At 37.2% G+C, this 17,011-nt stretch overlaps 1 protein-coding gene across 1 annotated transcript in view; it reads right to left on the reverse strand.

Annotated features, from left to right (window-relative positions):
- The window catches only part of LOC145780003 (folate receptor alpha-like), a 43,022-nt gene extending 27,426 nt beyond the window's left edge, over positions 1 to 15,596 (reverse strand). The window contains exon 1 of the mRNA XM_082591700.1: positions 15,426 to 15,596. Within this exon, the coding sequence (XP_082447826.1) occupies positions 15,426 to 15,578 (153 nt within the window). The 5' untranslated portion in view covers positions 15,579 to 15,596. The remainder of the gene's footprint in view (positions 1 to 15,425) is intronic.
- Positions 15,597 to 17,011: the final 1,415 nt, after the last annotated feature.

Raw genomic sequence — 17,011 nt, forward strand, 5'->3', positions numbered from 1 at the left:
GAATAAAAATTGTTTTTAAACCTGTAAAAATTAAATGAGATTTATAACCTGTAAAAATCAAATGAAATTTAATTTTTTTCAAAATTATAACCTGTAAAAATCCCAAGGAATTGTGATGATGTAACCTGTAGTGTCCTGAACAAATGAAATAAAATCCGTTTATAAATCTGTAAAAATTAAATGAGATTTATAGCCTGTAAAAATCAAATGAAATTTTAAAAAACCTGTGAAAATCAAAAGGAATTTATTTTATTTTGAAGTACTTGAGTTTAAATTTGTTTCTATGACGACATTTGCCGACCAGTTCCGAACGCTTGTTCAAAAGGTGGCCACTATCAGCCTTCAGAATGGCCAGCTTTTCAGCCAAACATAGGCCACAATTGTTACGACCACCACCACTATAAGGCCGAGCACAGCTGTGGATGGACCAAGTTATTTTAGGGTCAACACCCTTGTCCTTAAGGTCCCAAACTGCCTTAGATAGCTCGGTGCTGTTTCGTTTAGACCTATCCATGAAAGTACATTTATGGTTGGAAAAACGTTTTTTAAAAGTAGTTTCGCAACAACCAATGTAATTAAGAACCTTCGGGCTGTTATCAATGGTAGCTTTGTAAACAATGGCCTTCTGCAAGCATTGCCCATTCAAAGGACAATCTGGCCTCACCCTACAATTGCAACCAGGCTGCGATGGTATATTATCAGCCTGCAATATTGCTTTATTGTGGGAGGATATGACGCTTGCAACATTCGGAGTACAACTGTAGCTCAGCTTAATAGTATTACGGTTGAATATTTTGTGCAATCTATGATGGGGTGGAAAGTGTGTGGAAACAAGTTTGAAAAATTCCTTACCAATATTGCTATCAACCTGCAAGCTGAAAGGAGGGTTAAACCATAAAATTTTCCGGCTCCTTTTCCTAGATGTTCGTAAGTTATTAGCAGGGTTGTAGCAAACTCTCTCCGCAAAACCACTTTTCAAAAGGGCATCGTTATAAACAGATGCGGTCTTATCAAATTCATTTTGGCCAAATGATGTGGCGGACAATCGCTTTGAAATCATAGTCGGGATTTGTCTCTTAATGTTGGGTGGGTGATTGGACTGGGCATGAATGTAAATTGGATCATTATTGGGTTTTCTATAAGGCCAGAATTTACCAGATAGCAAATTCAAAGTGACGTCAAGAAAATCAGTTTCAATTAGACCAGTATCCACAGTAATATTTAAGCCATGTTGTTTAAATAATTGAATGACATTCTTTCTCAAACGATCAATCTTAGGGCCGGATAAATTACGCAAAATAGCCAGACCATCATCACGATATAAGCCAAGCATGTCTCTGTCAACAATAGCAGAAAGTTCGTTCAAAAGAAACAAGCCGACCAACTCAGAAATCTCAGCACCATCAAATGAGCCCATTGTAACGTCAAACAAACCATCTTTCTTAGCCCAAGTATCACCACCATCAAAAAGCAACGATTTCCTAGCATGGAAAATTGTTTGTATGATACAATCATCCAAATCCATAAATGGTTTGGCAAACTCAATTGCTTTACACAAAAGTTCCTCCGTAATGGATGGATAAAAATCAACAATGTCAAATTTCATAAAGGTGCATTGACGTTTAGATGGAATAGCCTTAAACCAGGATAACACAGAGTCTGTGTTTTTCCATTGATTCAGTCGTGATGCATTACGGATGGTTACGTTAATAGAGTCCAAGTATTGTTTACTTATACGGCCAATCTGGGACTTGGAAGGGTTAATCAACCTGCATTTAGGGTTCGATGTAAAATTTGGTTTATGATCTTTTAGCGTAATAAACGCTGGGTTGCTTGATACTTTTTCAACCCGATCATCAACCTTTAACGCCTTGGCAATCGTTTTAGCCTCAGTATTGATCGTGTCACTGATAGCAGGATTCACCTTTTTGTATTTTGCCGATACATTATCATTAAGCAATTTTTTATAATCCTGGGTTTTAACTTTGTATAAGTTAGTAGTTTTATCTGCTGATATCAACAGATCCGTAGAGTTAATAATATTCTTAAGGTCATTAGTTAGTTTTCTCTGAAAAGAATTGTAAATGGGTTTGAACTTAATCTTACGAACCATCTCGTATAAACCATTCTCAAATGGTATCAAAGCACCATGCTGTGGAGGTGTTCTTTCAGTCGTAAAGCCAAAGTTATTAAAATGCTCAGACTGAGAAACATCTTGCTGGTTAAGATCGAAAAAATAGGCCTTCCAACGTAAACGTTTAATAAAATTTTCAAGCTTACCTAACATCGTCTTCAAATATCGATCTTTACTTGGAATAGCAATGTTTTTTAAAGAATAACCGTAGTTAATCTTTTCCAAATTCATAATAACTGGATAGTAGCATCAAAAGAAAGTGCTCAACTAGATCAGTGCTAGGAGCAATATTAAAACAATGAAAACTATTAATACTACAAAAAGTGCTCAATGCCAAGCAAAAAGGCAAAGCAGAGCGAATTAAATCAAATGTAGTTATTACTATCTGAAGCCTTTACAAATTGTTTCACCTAACGGATCATCAGAAGGTCTGCAAAAAACATGTAAACAGTAAAGAATCGATAATTCTGAAAAGATATTAAATATTACAACTGTAAATTAATCTGCCAAAAAAAACTCTAAACCTGTCCTTCCTGAGAAGATATTAAATATTACAGTTGTAATTTAATCTGCAAAAAAACCCTCTAAACCTGCATTCCTGAAAAGATATTAAATATTATAACCGTAATCCAATCTGCAGAAAAAAAACTCCAGAATTACTAAGGACAGCCTCCATCCGCCACGATAAAGTATCAATCAATTTGTCCCAATGGAAACCAAGCAACAATGTCATAAATGTTGTCAATGTTGTCATAGATGATGATGATAGATGATGATGATAGATGATGTCATAAATGTTGTCAATAGACAATGTCAACAGATGTCATAGATGTTGCCATCATTGTTGCTTGGTTTCCATTGGGACAAATTGATTGATACTTTATCGTGGCGGATGGAGGCTGTCCTTAGTAATTCTGGAGTTTTTTTTCTGCAGATTGGATTACGGTTATAATATTTAATATCTTTTCAGGAATGCAGGTTTAGAGGTTTTTTTTGCAGATTAAATTACAACTGTAATATGTAATATCTTCTCAGGAAGGACAGGTTTAGAGTTTTTTTTGGCAGATTAATTTACAGTTGTAATATTTAATATCTTTTCAGAATTATCGATTCTTTACTGTTTACATGTTTTTTGCAGACCTTCTGATGATCCGTTAGGTGAAACAATTTGTAAAGGCTTCAGATAGTAATAACTACATTTGATTTAATTCGCTCTGCTTTGCCTTTTTGCTTGGCATTGAGCACTTTTTGTAGTATTAATAGTTTTCATTGTTTTAATATTGCTCCTAGCACTGATCTAGTTGAGCACTTTCTTTTGATGCTACTATCCAGTTATTATGAATTTGGAAAAGATTAACTACGGTTATTCTTTAAAAAACATTGCTATTCCAAGTAAAGATCGATATTTGAAGACGATGTTAGGTAAGCTTGAAAATTTTATTAAACGTTTACGTTGGAAGGCCTATTTTTTCGATCTTAACCAGCAAGATGTTTCTCAGTCTGAGCATTTTAATAACTTTGGCTTTACGACTGAAAGAACACCTCCACAGCATGGTGCTTTGATACCATTTGAGAATGGTTTATACGAGATGGTTCGTAAGATTAAGTTCAAACCCATTTACAATTCTTTTCAGAGAAAACTAACTAATGACCTTAAGAATATTATTAACTCTACGGATCTGTTGATATCAGCAGATAAAACTACTAACTTATACAAAGTTAAAACCCAGGATTATAAAAAATTGCTTAATGATAATGTATCGGCAAAATACAAAAAGGTGAATCCTGCTATCAGTGACACGATCAATACTGAGGCTAAAACGATTGCCAAGGCGTTAAAGGTTGATGATCGGGTTGAAAAAGTATCAAGCAACCCAGCGTTTATTACGCTAAAAGATCATAAACCAAATTTTACATCGAACCCTAAATGCAGGTTGATTAACCCTTCCAAGTCCCAGATTGGCCGTATAAGTAAACAATACTTGGACTCTATTAACGTAACCATCCGTGATGCATCACGACTGAATCAATGGAAAAACACAGACTCTGTGTTATCCTGGTTTAAGGCTATTCCATCTAAACGTCAATGCACCTTTATGAAATTTGACATTGTTGATTTTTATCCATCCATTACGGAGGAACTTTTGTGTAAAGCAATTGAGTTTGCCAAACCATTTATGGATTTGGATGATTGTATCATACAAACAATTTTCCATGCTAGGAAATCGTTGCTTTTTGATGGTGGTGATACTTGGGCTAAGAAAGATGGTTTGTTTGACGTTACAATGGGCTCATTTGATGGTGCTGAGATTTCTGAGTTGGTCGGCTTGTTTCTTTTGAACGAACTTTCTGCTATTGTTGACAGAGACATGCTTGGCTTATATCGTGATGATGGTCTGGCTATTTTGCGTAATTTATCCGGCCCTAAGATTGATCGTTTGAGAAAGAATGTCATTCAATTATTTAAACAACATGGCTTAAATATTACTGTGGATACTGGTCTAATTGAAACTGATTTTCTTGACGTCACTTTGAATTTGCTATCTGGTAAATTCTGGCCTTATAGAAAACCCAATAATGATCCAATTTACATTCATGCCCAGTCCAATCACCCACCCAACATTAAGAGACAAATCCCGACTATGATTTCAAAGCGATTGTCCGCCACATCATTTGGCCAAAATGAATTTGATAAGACCGCATCTGTTTATAACGATGCCCTTTTGAAAAGTGGTTTTGCGGAGAGAGTTTGCTACAACCCTGCTAATAACTTACGAACATCTAGGAAAAGGAGCCGGAAAATTTTATGGTTTAACCCTCCTTTCAGCTTGCAGGTTGATAGCAATATTGGTAAGGAATTTTTCAAACTTGTTTCCACACACTTTCCACCCCATCATAGATTGCACAAAATATTCAACCGTAATACTATTAAGCTGAGCTACAGTTGTACTCCGAATGTTGCAAGCGTCATATCCTCCCACAATAAAGCAATATTGCAGGCTGATAATATACCATCGCAGCCTGGTTGCAATTGTAGGGTGAGGCCAGATTGTCCTTTGAATGGGCAATGCTTGCAGAAGGCCATTGTTTACAAAGCTACCATTGATAACAGCCCGAAGGTTCTTAATTACATTGGTTGTTGCGAAACTACTTTTAAAAAACGTTTTTCCAACCATAAATGTACTTTCATGGATAGGTCTAAACGAAACAGCACCGAGCTATCTAAGGCAGTTTGGGACCTTAAGGACAAGGGTGTTGACCCTAAAATAACTTGGTCCATCCACAGCTGTGCTCGGCCTTATAGTGGTGGTGGTCGTAACAATTGTGGCCTATGTTTGGCTGAAAAGCTGGCCATTCTGAAGGCTGATAGTGGCCACCTTTTGAACAAGCGTTCGGAACTGGTCGGCAAATGTCGTCATAGAAACAAATTTAAACTCAAGTACTTCAAAATAAAATAAATTCCTTTTGATTTTCACAGGTTTTTTAAAATTTCATTTGATTTTTACAGGCTATAAATCTCATTTAATTTTTACAGATTTATAAACGGATTTTATTTCATTTGTTCAGGACACTACAGGTTACATCATCACAATTCCTTGGGATTTTTACAGGTTATAATTTTGAAAAAAATTAAATTTCATTTGATTTTTACAGGTTATAAATCTCATTTAATTTTTACAGGTTTAAAAACAATTTTTATTCATTCTGTGCAGATTACTACAGGTTGAGCCGATCATAACAAGCATTTTGCTTCTTTGTGATGTCATAGATGTTGCCATCATTGTTGCTTGGTTTCCATTGGGACAAATTGATTGATACTTTATCGTGGCGGATGGAGGCTGTCCTTAGTAATTCTGGAGTTTTTTTTCTGCAGATTGGATTACGGTTATAATATTTAATATCTTTTCAGGAATGCAGGTTTAGAGGTTTTTTTTGCAGATTAAATTACAGCTGTAATATTTAATATCTTCTCAGGAAGGACAGGTTTAGAGTTTTTTTTGGCAGATTAATTTACAGTTGTAATATTTAATATCTTTTCAGAATTATCGATTCTTTACTGTTTACATGTTTTTTGCAGACCTTCTGATGATCCGTTAGGTGAAACAATTTGTAAAGGCTTCAGATAGTAATAACTACATTTGATTTAATTCGCTCTGCTTTGCCTTTTTGCTTGGCATTGAGCACTTTTTGTAGTATTAATAGTTTTCATTGTTTTTATATTATAATATATATATAAATGAAAATTGAATGAGACTGTTCACCAGGCATTAAATTAAATAATATGAGATGTTCTACTGGTGCAAATTAAGCTGAACTATCACAAGATGTATACAGTGACAATCTGCTTTTATTCCGACGTTTCGTCAATCAGACACGACTGACTTCTTCAGGGGGCTAGACCAGGTAGTGACTACCTGGTCTAGCCCCCTTGCGCGCGATAACTTTTTGTCTAGAAGTTGAATTTTTATTTCGCATGTTGAGTTGATTTCAGCAACATGGTCCTGTGTTTTGCCATGCTAGACAGGTAGTCACTACCTGGTCTAGCCCCCTGAAGAAGTCAGTCGTGTCTGATTGACGAAACGTCGGAATAAAAGCAGATTGTCACTGTATACATCTTGTGATAGTTCAGCTTAATTTGCACCAGTAGAACATCTCATATTATTTAATATATATAAATGATAAAAAATATTTAAACATGATGGCATAAATGCTCCTTGCCTTCAAATCTAAACAAATGATGCAATAATGTGATTTCTACCACAGTAGCATCAACTTGGTATAGAAATCAGTGGATGATGCAACATCAAACTTGATCTTGAAACTAATGGATGATGCAACATTCAAGCAACAACAGCCCTAACTAGTGCATTATTTTATTGAGTTATGCAAGCATGTACTGTGAGTGAAAGGCACTTCACTCGTAAAAAGTAGTTTTGAGGTGAAATAAGCATGAATCTACCTTTTTTTGCATCTTTTTTAAAAAAAACAATAAAACCCAAAAAAACCCGGGTTTTTTTAAAAAAACCCGGGCGGGTTGGGCTTTTTTAAAAAAACCCGGGTTTTTCTCAACCCTGCAACTAAGAGGAGGCTACCTCCGGATCCTCGCATGTCGACCAGGAGGGCACATCAGCAGCCCCGGACTGATATGACAGTTACGACCAGGGGTTTGCATCAGCAGCCTCGGACTGATGTAAGACAAGTGAACAGAGGAAACAAGAAGAAAAATAAACAAATTTTCAACCTATGCACATGCAACCCAAGGACAATCAACGACTTAAACAGTCACGCACTTGAAACAATGTTCCATGAGCTCGAAAATGTGAATTGGGATGTGGTCGGCCTAGCTGAAACCAAAGTCATGAAAAGCCAAATTACAACTCATAACACCTCTAATCACAAACTGTTCCTATCAAGTAATGAAACCTCTCGATCTAACGGAGTCGGCTTCCTGGTACACAAATCCTATGCTCCCTTTGTAGAAGGATACCAACCTATATATGACAGACTTGCTGTGTTACGTCTTCAAGGAAAATTCTCAAAACTAGTTCTCATACAGTGCTATTTCCCTACCTCATCCCACCGCGATGAGGAAGTCCAAGAACTATATGACAAAATCCAAGCTATCACTGACAACGTACCAAAAAGAGATCACCTCTTCATTATGGGAGATTTCAACTGCAAACTAGGTCAACTACATAAAACATTCCCGTCATCAATTGGAAAACACACTCTAGCGACCGGAAATACAAGAGGCGAACTACTGGGCCAGTTCTGCGTAAAAAACAACCTCCAAGTCACTAACACATGGTTCCAAAAGAAAAAGAAAATGTTGTTTACTTGGACCCCTCCTGATGGGAAGACAAAAAACCAAATAGACTTTGTCCTATCACGCACCTCGTCTTCTAGACTAAACGTCCTGAACAGCTCTACCTTGAACACTCCCGACATATCAGACCACAGAATGATACGTACAAAATTCAGAATAAGCTTCTCATGGCCTCAGAAGCAGAAGCGGAAACCAATCCAGAGACCCCACCTTATGAAACAACAAGAAGTCGCTGAACACTTCCAAGTAAATTTACAAAACAGATATGCCACTTTACAACAAATGACAGACCCAGAGTCCATACAAGAAGCTATAACCGCAGGACTACGGGAAGAATCAGAAGTTGTTCTTCCCAGAAAAATGCACCAAGACCAACCGAACTGGATGTCGCAACAAACTAAAAAAGCCATCCAAGCTAAACATAAAATTAGAAAACAACATGGATCCTCATCTACTCAATACAAAATCGCTAAATCTGAGTCGAAGAAGCTCGTGAAAAAAGACCAAATGAAGCAATTAGAAGATAAAATCGATGAACTCAACACCCTACCTCCACACAAAATCTATTATGCTGCCATAAAGAAACTTAAAACAAAACCTAAAAACATCAGTTGGGGAATTAAAGATGCAAAAGGAAACATCCTCACGAGCAAAAGCTGTATCCTCGAACGATGGGCAAAATTCTATGAAGAACTCTATCACGACAATCCGCAACAGATACTCATCGATGACTCTGCCTCTGATGAAATCCCATCTATTTTAAGAAGCGAAACATCTAATGCTATAAGCAACTTAAAGTATGACAAATCTCCCGGTATAGACGGCATTTACTCGGAATACCTCAAAGCAGGAGGCGAACCTCTAATCACAGCACTGCTTCATCTCTTCAATTCTATCTTAACAACGAAAAAGATACCCAGCAATTTTAAAGAAGCTCTAATAATTGTAATCTACAAGAAAGGCAATAAACTCGACTGCAGCAACTACCGTCCAATAAGTCTACTCAGTCATGTATACAAACTCTTTATCACTATCATTGCGGCACGCATAAAAAATGACCTATATGCATTAGGGTGGTCCAAAAAAAACTTTTTTTGTAAATGTTAATGTCTCACCCTAAAATATTGTTACCATTGATGAGAAAATGATATATGTGAATTTTCATAAAGATTGGTTGATATTTAGGGGTTGCTACCGGGGTTCAAAGTTTTGTCGTTTGCCCCCATTTTAACGTTTCGAGAGGATATGAGATGATACGGTACAGTAAAAAATACGGTACAGTGCCATTGTATATTGCAATAAAAATACAGTTTAATAATTACTCTATGGTCTGTTTATAAACTCATGTGTCTGTATTACGAATTATACTAACTGGTGTACATGTACGAAATGTGCGACTTTGTATAAGGTAAAGGTGAGTCCCATACTTGAATACAAGCATCGAGGGATGAGGTTCTCATTATACTAAGCCTTCGGCACTAACGAGAGTAGGGTGGCCAGTTCCTTTCTCTCGGCCGCCTTTACTTCAGCAACTACGCCCACCCAATATATTATACCCTGGGTAGAGGTGGGCGTGGGCGGTGTTTGTCAACAACCAGTATAAGCCGGGAGTCAAACCAGGATTGCATAATTGGAAAGCGAGCGCGTCACCGCTGCGACTTTGTATACTTGTGTTTAAAATTCAGAGACTAAATTGGACATTCATTAACAGCTTTAGAATACAACAAATAAACTACATACAGGAATTATTGCGCGAGGGTCTTTCTACTGCAGTCTGGATATCGCTGACGGTGATCGGCGACGACACGCAAAAGATACTGTTTTTGTTCTTCGTCACATGTGTGTAATGTGTTGTATTCCGTGATCAACGCCACTCCACGCTCGGCAATGTCCCAACCGGGGTGCCAATTGCAATGCTCAAGGGTGCCGCGAGATATTTTAACTTTAACCCGTTAAGTGTGGAATTTATTTATTTATTTTAACTCTAATCCACAATAAGCCTTTGTTTTCTCGCCCAGGAATAACAGCGTGAAAGAGATTTTGAATCGTTGCTGTTTTTTCCATAAAAACGTTTGAAACGCATCATTATTGCCAGGTTTCATGATTTTATTTTGCGTTTCACGGCGCACAAAGTCAAATTGCAGTGATGGATTATCGGATTGTGTGACCCAGCACGATTATAAAATTGCACGATTGTTTGCGAACCACTATAAAATAGAAACTTTTGCATGGGGGATACCATACCTGCGCATACAAACACGATAGCCTACATAGCTAATCGAGAAAAGGCTAAGTTATAATTGATTTATTCTTTATACCAGTGCTCCGCAACCTTTATTTACTCACGGCACACTTAAAAACTCTTTAAAATTTTGCGGCACAATTCGGCCGACACATTTTCAAAATGTAAAAAATAACTATCATCTTTTTAATGAGATATTTGCGCTTGTTTCTTGCTTTAATAAAGTTAACAATTTGGATACAGTCATTCATTGTTTCTGTCAGCTCCCTTGTAAAATGTTTGATCATCAAGGCTTCCCTGTGTAAGCAGCAATACATAAGTTGAATGGCTGGATTTTGACGTTTTACCCATGCAGCTAAACTTCTTCCTTCGCCCACCATTGCTGAAGCACCATCTTTGCAAACGTTGATGCAGTTATTCCAATGGATACCATGGGTTATGAAAAACTCGTTGGTCACTCTAAAAATTTCCTGGCCAGTCGTTCGTTCCTGGCTGGAAGTTCTTTGCAAAATAATTAGGCTACTCGTTTGTTATGGACTCGCCATTGACAAAACGTTGGCTACTAAACTTAATAGCTGTGCTTTCAATATTACGAAATTTTTCATTAAACACTGCTAACTGACAATTCAAAATGACCTAGCCTGACTTCTAAAAACGCACTACCACGTTAACCAGCCTTTTTTAAAACTAGGGCAGCCTTCCCATTGCGAAAACTTCAATGTGAGGCAAAAAAATTATAAATGCACTGTGGGAAGTCTAGCTAGAGTTTTGAGTTGTCTTGCAGTGGTAAAGCGAGAATTTTTAAAACATAAAAACTCCTTTCTTTTCAAAAAGTATGTTCTGATGATAGTTATCCCGCGGCACACCGGTTGCGGAGCACTGCTTTATACTTATATGAATATATTTTGTGAATTACTTTGCGATTACAATTGGGTCTCCAAATTAGTGGATTTTCCGTACAAACGAACATTAAAACTAAAAAAACGAGAACGACTGCTTATAGTCGAGGAAGAAATGTGGGTGGCTTTGTCGAATGTGCCTCGAGATATTAAGGGACTTGTGCAAGAAGTCAAGCCCAAATTTCACAGTAAATTTTGAATAAATACATTTATTTATGCGCGCTATACTGTACAACTCATTCTGTGCTATTTCATACAGTTACTTGAAATACAGAAATCTCATAAAATTGACCCAGTTTTGCCAGGATGCCGCAAACTATTTATCTCTTCGATAGGGCGCCGCAAGGTCAAAAAGGTTGGGAACCACTGCTCTAAACCCTTGACAGCCTGTTTTAACCTAAAAGGAGGACTTTCTGATGATTACCCTTTTAGGGTGAAACAGGCTGTCAAGGGTTTAGACAGTGGTTCTCAACCTTTTCTGAGTCATGGAGCAAAATAAAAATGTATTTGTTTAAAGAACAATGAAACGAAATCAATAAAAACAGTTAACGAATGATTAAATGATTTAATGCTTTCTTTTTCGTAATAGACTACGCTAGTAAATCAAGCGTATCCTTAATTGTTACGTTACAATCACAAAAGATGATGCAACATGCAGTGAGATAGAACATATGATGAAAAAACATGCTTTTAGCTAGCTTTACGATACTAACACCTACATGAGTGTTTTTTGTGTCACAATTCTGTTATAATTCATCAATACATGTTATAATTTATTAATGAAGCTTTTTATCGTGGCTCCCCTGAGAACGCTCTGTGGTCCCCTTGGGGGGCCGAAGGCCACGGTTGAGAACCCCTGGTTTAGAGGGTAATAACTATGTATGTACTATGTATATTAGTTTACATCATGTACATTTGTACATGTAGTTTATTTACTGTCTTCTAAAGCTGTTATTGATTGTCAAATTTAGTCTCTGAACTTTAAACACAAGTATACAAAGTCGCACATTTTGTATATATATGTAGACCAGTTAGTATAATTCGTAATACAGACGTACATGAGTTTATAAACAGACTATATAGAGTAATTATTAAACTGTATTTTTCTTGCAATATGCCATGGCACTGTACCATATTTTTTACTGTACCGTATCATATCATATCTGTATCACATCCTCTTAAAACGTTAAAATGGGGGCAAACGACAAAACTTTGAACCCCGGTAGCAACCCCTAAATATCAACCAATCTTTATGAAAATTCACATATATCATTTTCTCATCAATGGTAACAATATTTTAGGGTGAGACATTAACATTTACAAAAAAATTTTTTTTTGGACCACCCTAATATGCATCCCTTCCCCCTACACAAGCAGCCTACCAACCAGGAAGAGGAACAATCGAGCAAATCTTAGCGCTGGAACAAATCATAGAAAAGTCTATTGAATTCAACAATCCCGTTCATATCACCTTCATTGACTTCAAAAAAGCGTTTGACAGTGTTAAATTACCCTACCTTTGGCAACTTCTGGATAAAACTTCCATCAACAAAAAATACATCAACCTCTTGAAAGCAACGTACGACGACTCTAAAGCACTAATCAAAACAGACATCGGAACAACCAGACGAATTGATATTATAAAAGGTGTTAAGCAAGGAGATGTCTTGTTTGCTATCCTGTTTTGCATCGTAGCGGCTGCAATAACCTCAGAAACAGAAAATAAGTGTGCAACTGGATTCACCATCGGCGGTCATGTAATATCCAACTTAAGCTACGCAGACGATATGGCCATTTTGAATAATTCTAAACTGAAAATGCAGGAATACCTAGATGCTCTGCCAAAAAATGCTGCTAAATTCGGCCTCCAAATAAATGTGTCCAAAACCAAATGTATCACAACCGACAAAACTAACAACACACTCAATCTCACTCTCTATGGAAAACAAATAGAACAAGTACCAGAATTCATATATCTTGGCCACCGACTATCCGCAACCAACGATGGAAAGACTGCAGTGCAACACCGAATTGGCTTAGGCTGGGCAGCATTTGAAAAGAACAAAAAGATTCTAACATCCAATAGACTCCCAATCAAACTGAAAGCAAAAATTTTCAACACCTACGTTTTACCAGTCGTGCTGAATGGTCTAGAATGCGTAAATTGGACATCATCAACAATGAAAAAACTCACTACCTTCCAAAATCACATCATGAGAAGCATGACCAACAAAAGGTTACTTGATCACACAAAAATAGAAGATCTTCTAACTATGACAAAACTACATCCAATTGCAGTAATAATAAAATCAAAAGTTTTAAAACTGTTTGGCCACACTAAAAGATCACAATTCGGAATCAGCAAAGTTTGCACAGAAGGCAAAGTAGAAGGAAAAAGAAAACGTGGCAGACAACCAAAACGATGGCAAGACAACATTCAATCATGGACCGGACTCCACTTGATGACACTGGGCGAATTGGCTCAAAATCGCCACTCTTGGAAGCAAATAAGCCATGTTGATGCGCAATCTGCCGCAGGCGGAGATAACGACTGATGATGAAGCCTTTAAAAAAACTGGCCAACCAGTCCGGGGCAAAGAGCCTCATATATTACTTCGTGAACCACAAAGACAAAGAGCCACACTTGCATTACCACTCTGTGTCTTCCTCACTCAAACAGGGGTCTGCTACTATTCGGTGAGTCCGATTCGGTGAGTTCCTAATAAAGCTGGGCGATATTGGTAAAATAATTTCGATACGATATTACCAAAAATACAACGATATTATCTAAGTTTCGATATTTTACGGCGAATCGCAAAGCACGGCGTTCTATAACTGCATGAAAAACATACTGAGCACTGGTACTGAAATGAGCAACATTTATTGCAAACAATGCTGTGATTTAACTGTCGCTGCGATTTAACTAAAGATTTTGGACAAAAATGTCAGCATGTTAACATTGCAGGGTTTTAGGCACAATGTCTTCTTGGAAACAATTGAGCCACTAAGTGAAAACACCCTTTCACTACTAACACTGGTGGCTTGAATGCACAGAAGTTTTCTTGCAACTTTTGCAAGTGTAGAAAAAGTCAGTGCATTAGCTCGCCACCATGTACAGATGCAGCTATCCTTGTTGATAGTTTTTGATGCAAAATAGAGATGCAGCTGTGAGTAGCAAAACAAAATAAAGTATATATCTACCTAGCTGTAGCTACTGTAGGCTACGGCCGCTACACTATGCTATGGCCGCTACGCTATGCTACGTAAATTCAGTCAGCTTGCAAGTTTCCTATCGTATTTGCCGGACTTCATCCTTCGCAACAACGTAACACGTGGGAATCAATAAGCAGGATTGCGTAATCACAAAGACTGCTTGCAATGCGTAAACAATGCACACTGCTCGCAATGCGTAAATAATGCACACACACTGGGTTGTCTGCGCATGCGATGTCTGTGTCACTGCGCATGAGAAAATGTTGCTACAGTATAATTTCAGTACATTTATAAACGATAAAATCGGAGCTTTGTGAATAAATATCGCTGCCGAAAAAATATCGTATCGTATCGAAATATCGCCCAGCTCTAGTTCCTAACCTCTAACCCTAAAACGGCAATGATAATTAAGCTACGGTACCCAATAATTTAAAAAAAAAATTGAAAAAATCCCCCGTTAAGGGATCGAACTCACCAAAACGGGCCATTCCGCTCAAACAGGCACCTTAGCTAAGCTGGATTAATCGTAAATGTAACACACAAACATAAAAATTACAGAAATTATTAAGCTACAATACTTAGTAGGATTTCTAAAAATTCCTGTCTTGAACAATTCTCTTCAAATCTAGCTTGTTTCGTTTTTTCCAATCGAAGTAATCTGTTTACATGGGTGTTTCAATGCTTGATGTTATGTGTTTTAGGGAGAAAGCACATACTCACAGACGTATGTTTACTCGAACACTGACAGTATGTAACTTAAGTGCAGCTCGTTTGACACTGGAGTATTTTTGCATAGGCACATTTTTTTCATAACTCAATGGCTCCTTCTCTTAAAACAGGTTTCAGTTGATCTTCCTCTCAAAGATCAATAATGTCTAACTCAGCAGCATCCTTATCTAAGACCAGCGCGGGTTTTACAGAATTCTATGGGACGCCCAATTCATGATAGGCTTTATGATGAATAATTTTTGGTATATTTTGTGAGTACACAACCACCCTTTAATTGTCATAATTTATCAATCATGCTGCAAACTCAGAAATTTTTATGAACTCCTGAAAACACTTTGCGAATCCCAAGTAGAGAACTGCTGATCTAGTAGGCTAGTTTACCTTGTACAAATTATCTTCTGGTCCAGGTTTAAATTTATGATACTTTGCATCCATGCAAACTTGATAGCTTGCTTCCTTGGAATTGTTCGCAATTAAGGCATCATTTACAAGGAACAAAGACGATAAAACTAAGAATAGTTTGAAAAATATCATTTTGTCATGAAATGCTATAAAATGTAACTGAAAAGAGAAATAACTGCTAGTTGCTTTAAATGGCTCTGTTTGTCGCATCCAGGCTTACGCACGGTGATTGAAGATTTAGATTAAGTGGATGGGAAGGCAAGGAAGCCAATATCTGTAACCACCTTCAGACATGCCTTTAAGTGTCTTACCAAAGATGACATCATTATTTTGAATGTATAATATAATTCCCAATACTCCAATGTTCTCTATTTTATGCACAGAGTTCTAATCATGTTGCATGAACTCATATTAGACTCTGTCTGGTATGAGTGGGCAAAACAGTGTTGTATTTGTTATAGCGTAATTAAGATTTTTCTTTATAAAGTAACAGTTTTGATCGTAACTGTTCTGACATCATAGTAGACAGCTGGTTAAGTATACAATACATACTATTTAACTAATACATACTATGTATACTATGTATTTATGTATGTATACTATGTATACTATGTATTTATGTATGTATGTATACTATGTATTTATTGAAACCAATACATACTATGTATACAATACATACAATATATACATACATATATATGTATATAATACAATACATACCCGTAAGGCACGGCATTCGCCGAATAGTGATGGGGCGTGTCGAGTGACCTCATCACCGAAAAAAGGCAAAAATCGCAGCCCTGGGCACGAGTCGAAAAACTTCTACACTAACGCTACAATTTTCTGCTGTGCAATGTTTCACTAGGCTTTTTTATTAAGGTTGATTTTTGCATGCCATGTGAGCAAAAGTGAATTTTTCCTGGGCCTTTTCTTTCTTACTGTAATACTAAATGCGTATGGCAAAACAACACACAAGAAGTTCAAAACCTGTGTATTGCAACCAGGGCTGGATTTCAGCCGAAACAGTCGGAAACGCCGCTCCAGTTCCTCGATCAAAAAGTGGACTTGTCCGGAATGGCGTTCTGGAAGCTGAAATATTTTACGCCCTTATTATGTAGCCTACTTCAGACTATAATTTTGGTCGATTCCAATCTATGACATCACAGCATTTTTGACTAGGGAAGAGACTTGTACATCAACTCCAAAAGTATGGTAGTTACTTACCGGTACTACACTAGGCTGCATAGCCGAGTGGTGAGAGCTCTGGAACGGCAATCGAAAGAGCGCCGGTTCGACACCGCTCAAGAGCATGCGGCTGTGTCTCTGGCAGGACACTTAAAGGCATGCCTGAAGGTGGACACGAAGATTGGCTTCCTTGCCTTCCCGTCCACTTAATCTAAATCTTCAACCACTGGGTGCAAGCCTGGATACAACAAACAACCGGTACTACGCTTGTATTGTTACACTACTATGTTGCAAATATCATCTATATTTTCTTTTATCAGTGTCATTTGTACTATGATTGTAGTTTTGAGTTACAAAAGTCAATACTTAAACTTTTCTCA

This window comes from Aplidium turbinatum, chromosome 11 (genome assembly GCF_918807975.1).
Source record: "Aplidium turbinatum chromosome 11, kaAplTurb1.1, whole genome shotgun sequence".
Lineage (NCBI taxonomy): Eukaryota > Metazoa > Chordata > Ascidiacea > Aplousobranchia > Polyclinidae > Aplidium > Aplidium turbinatum.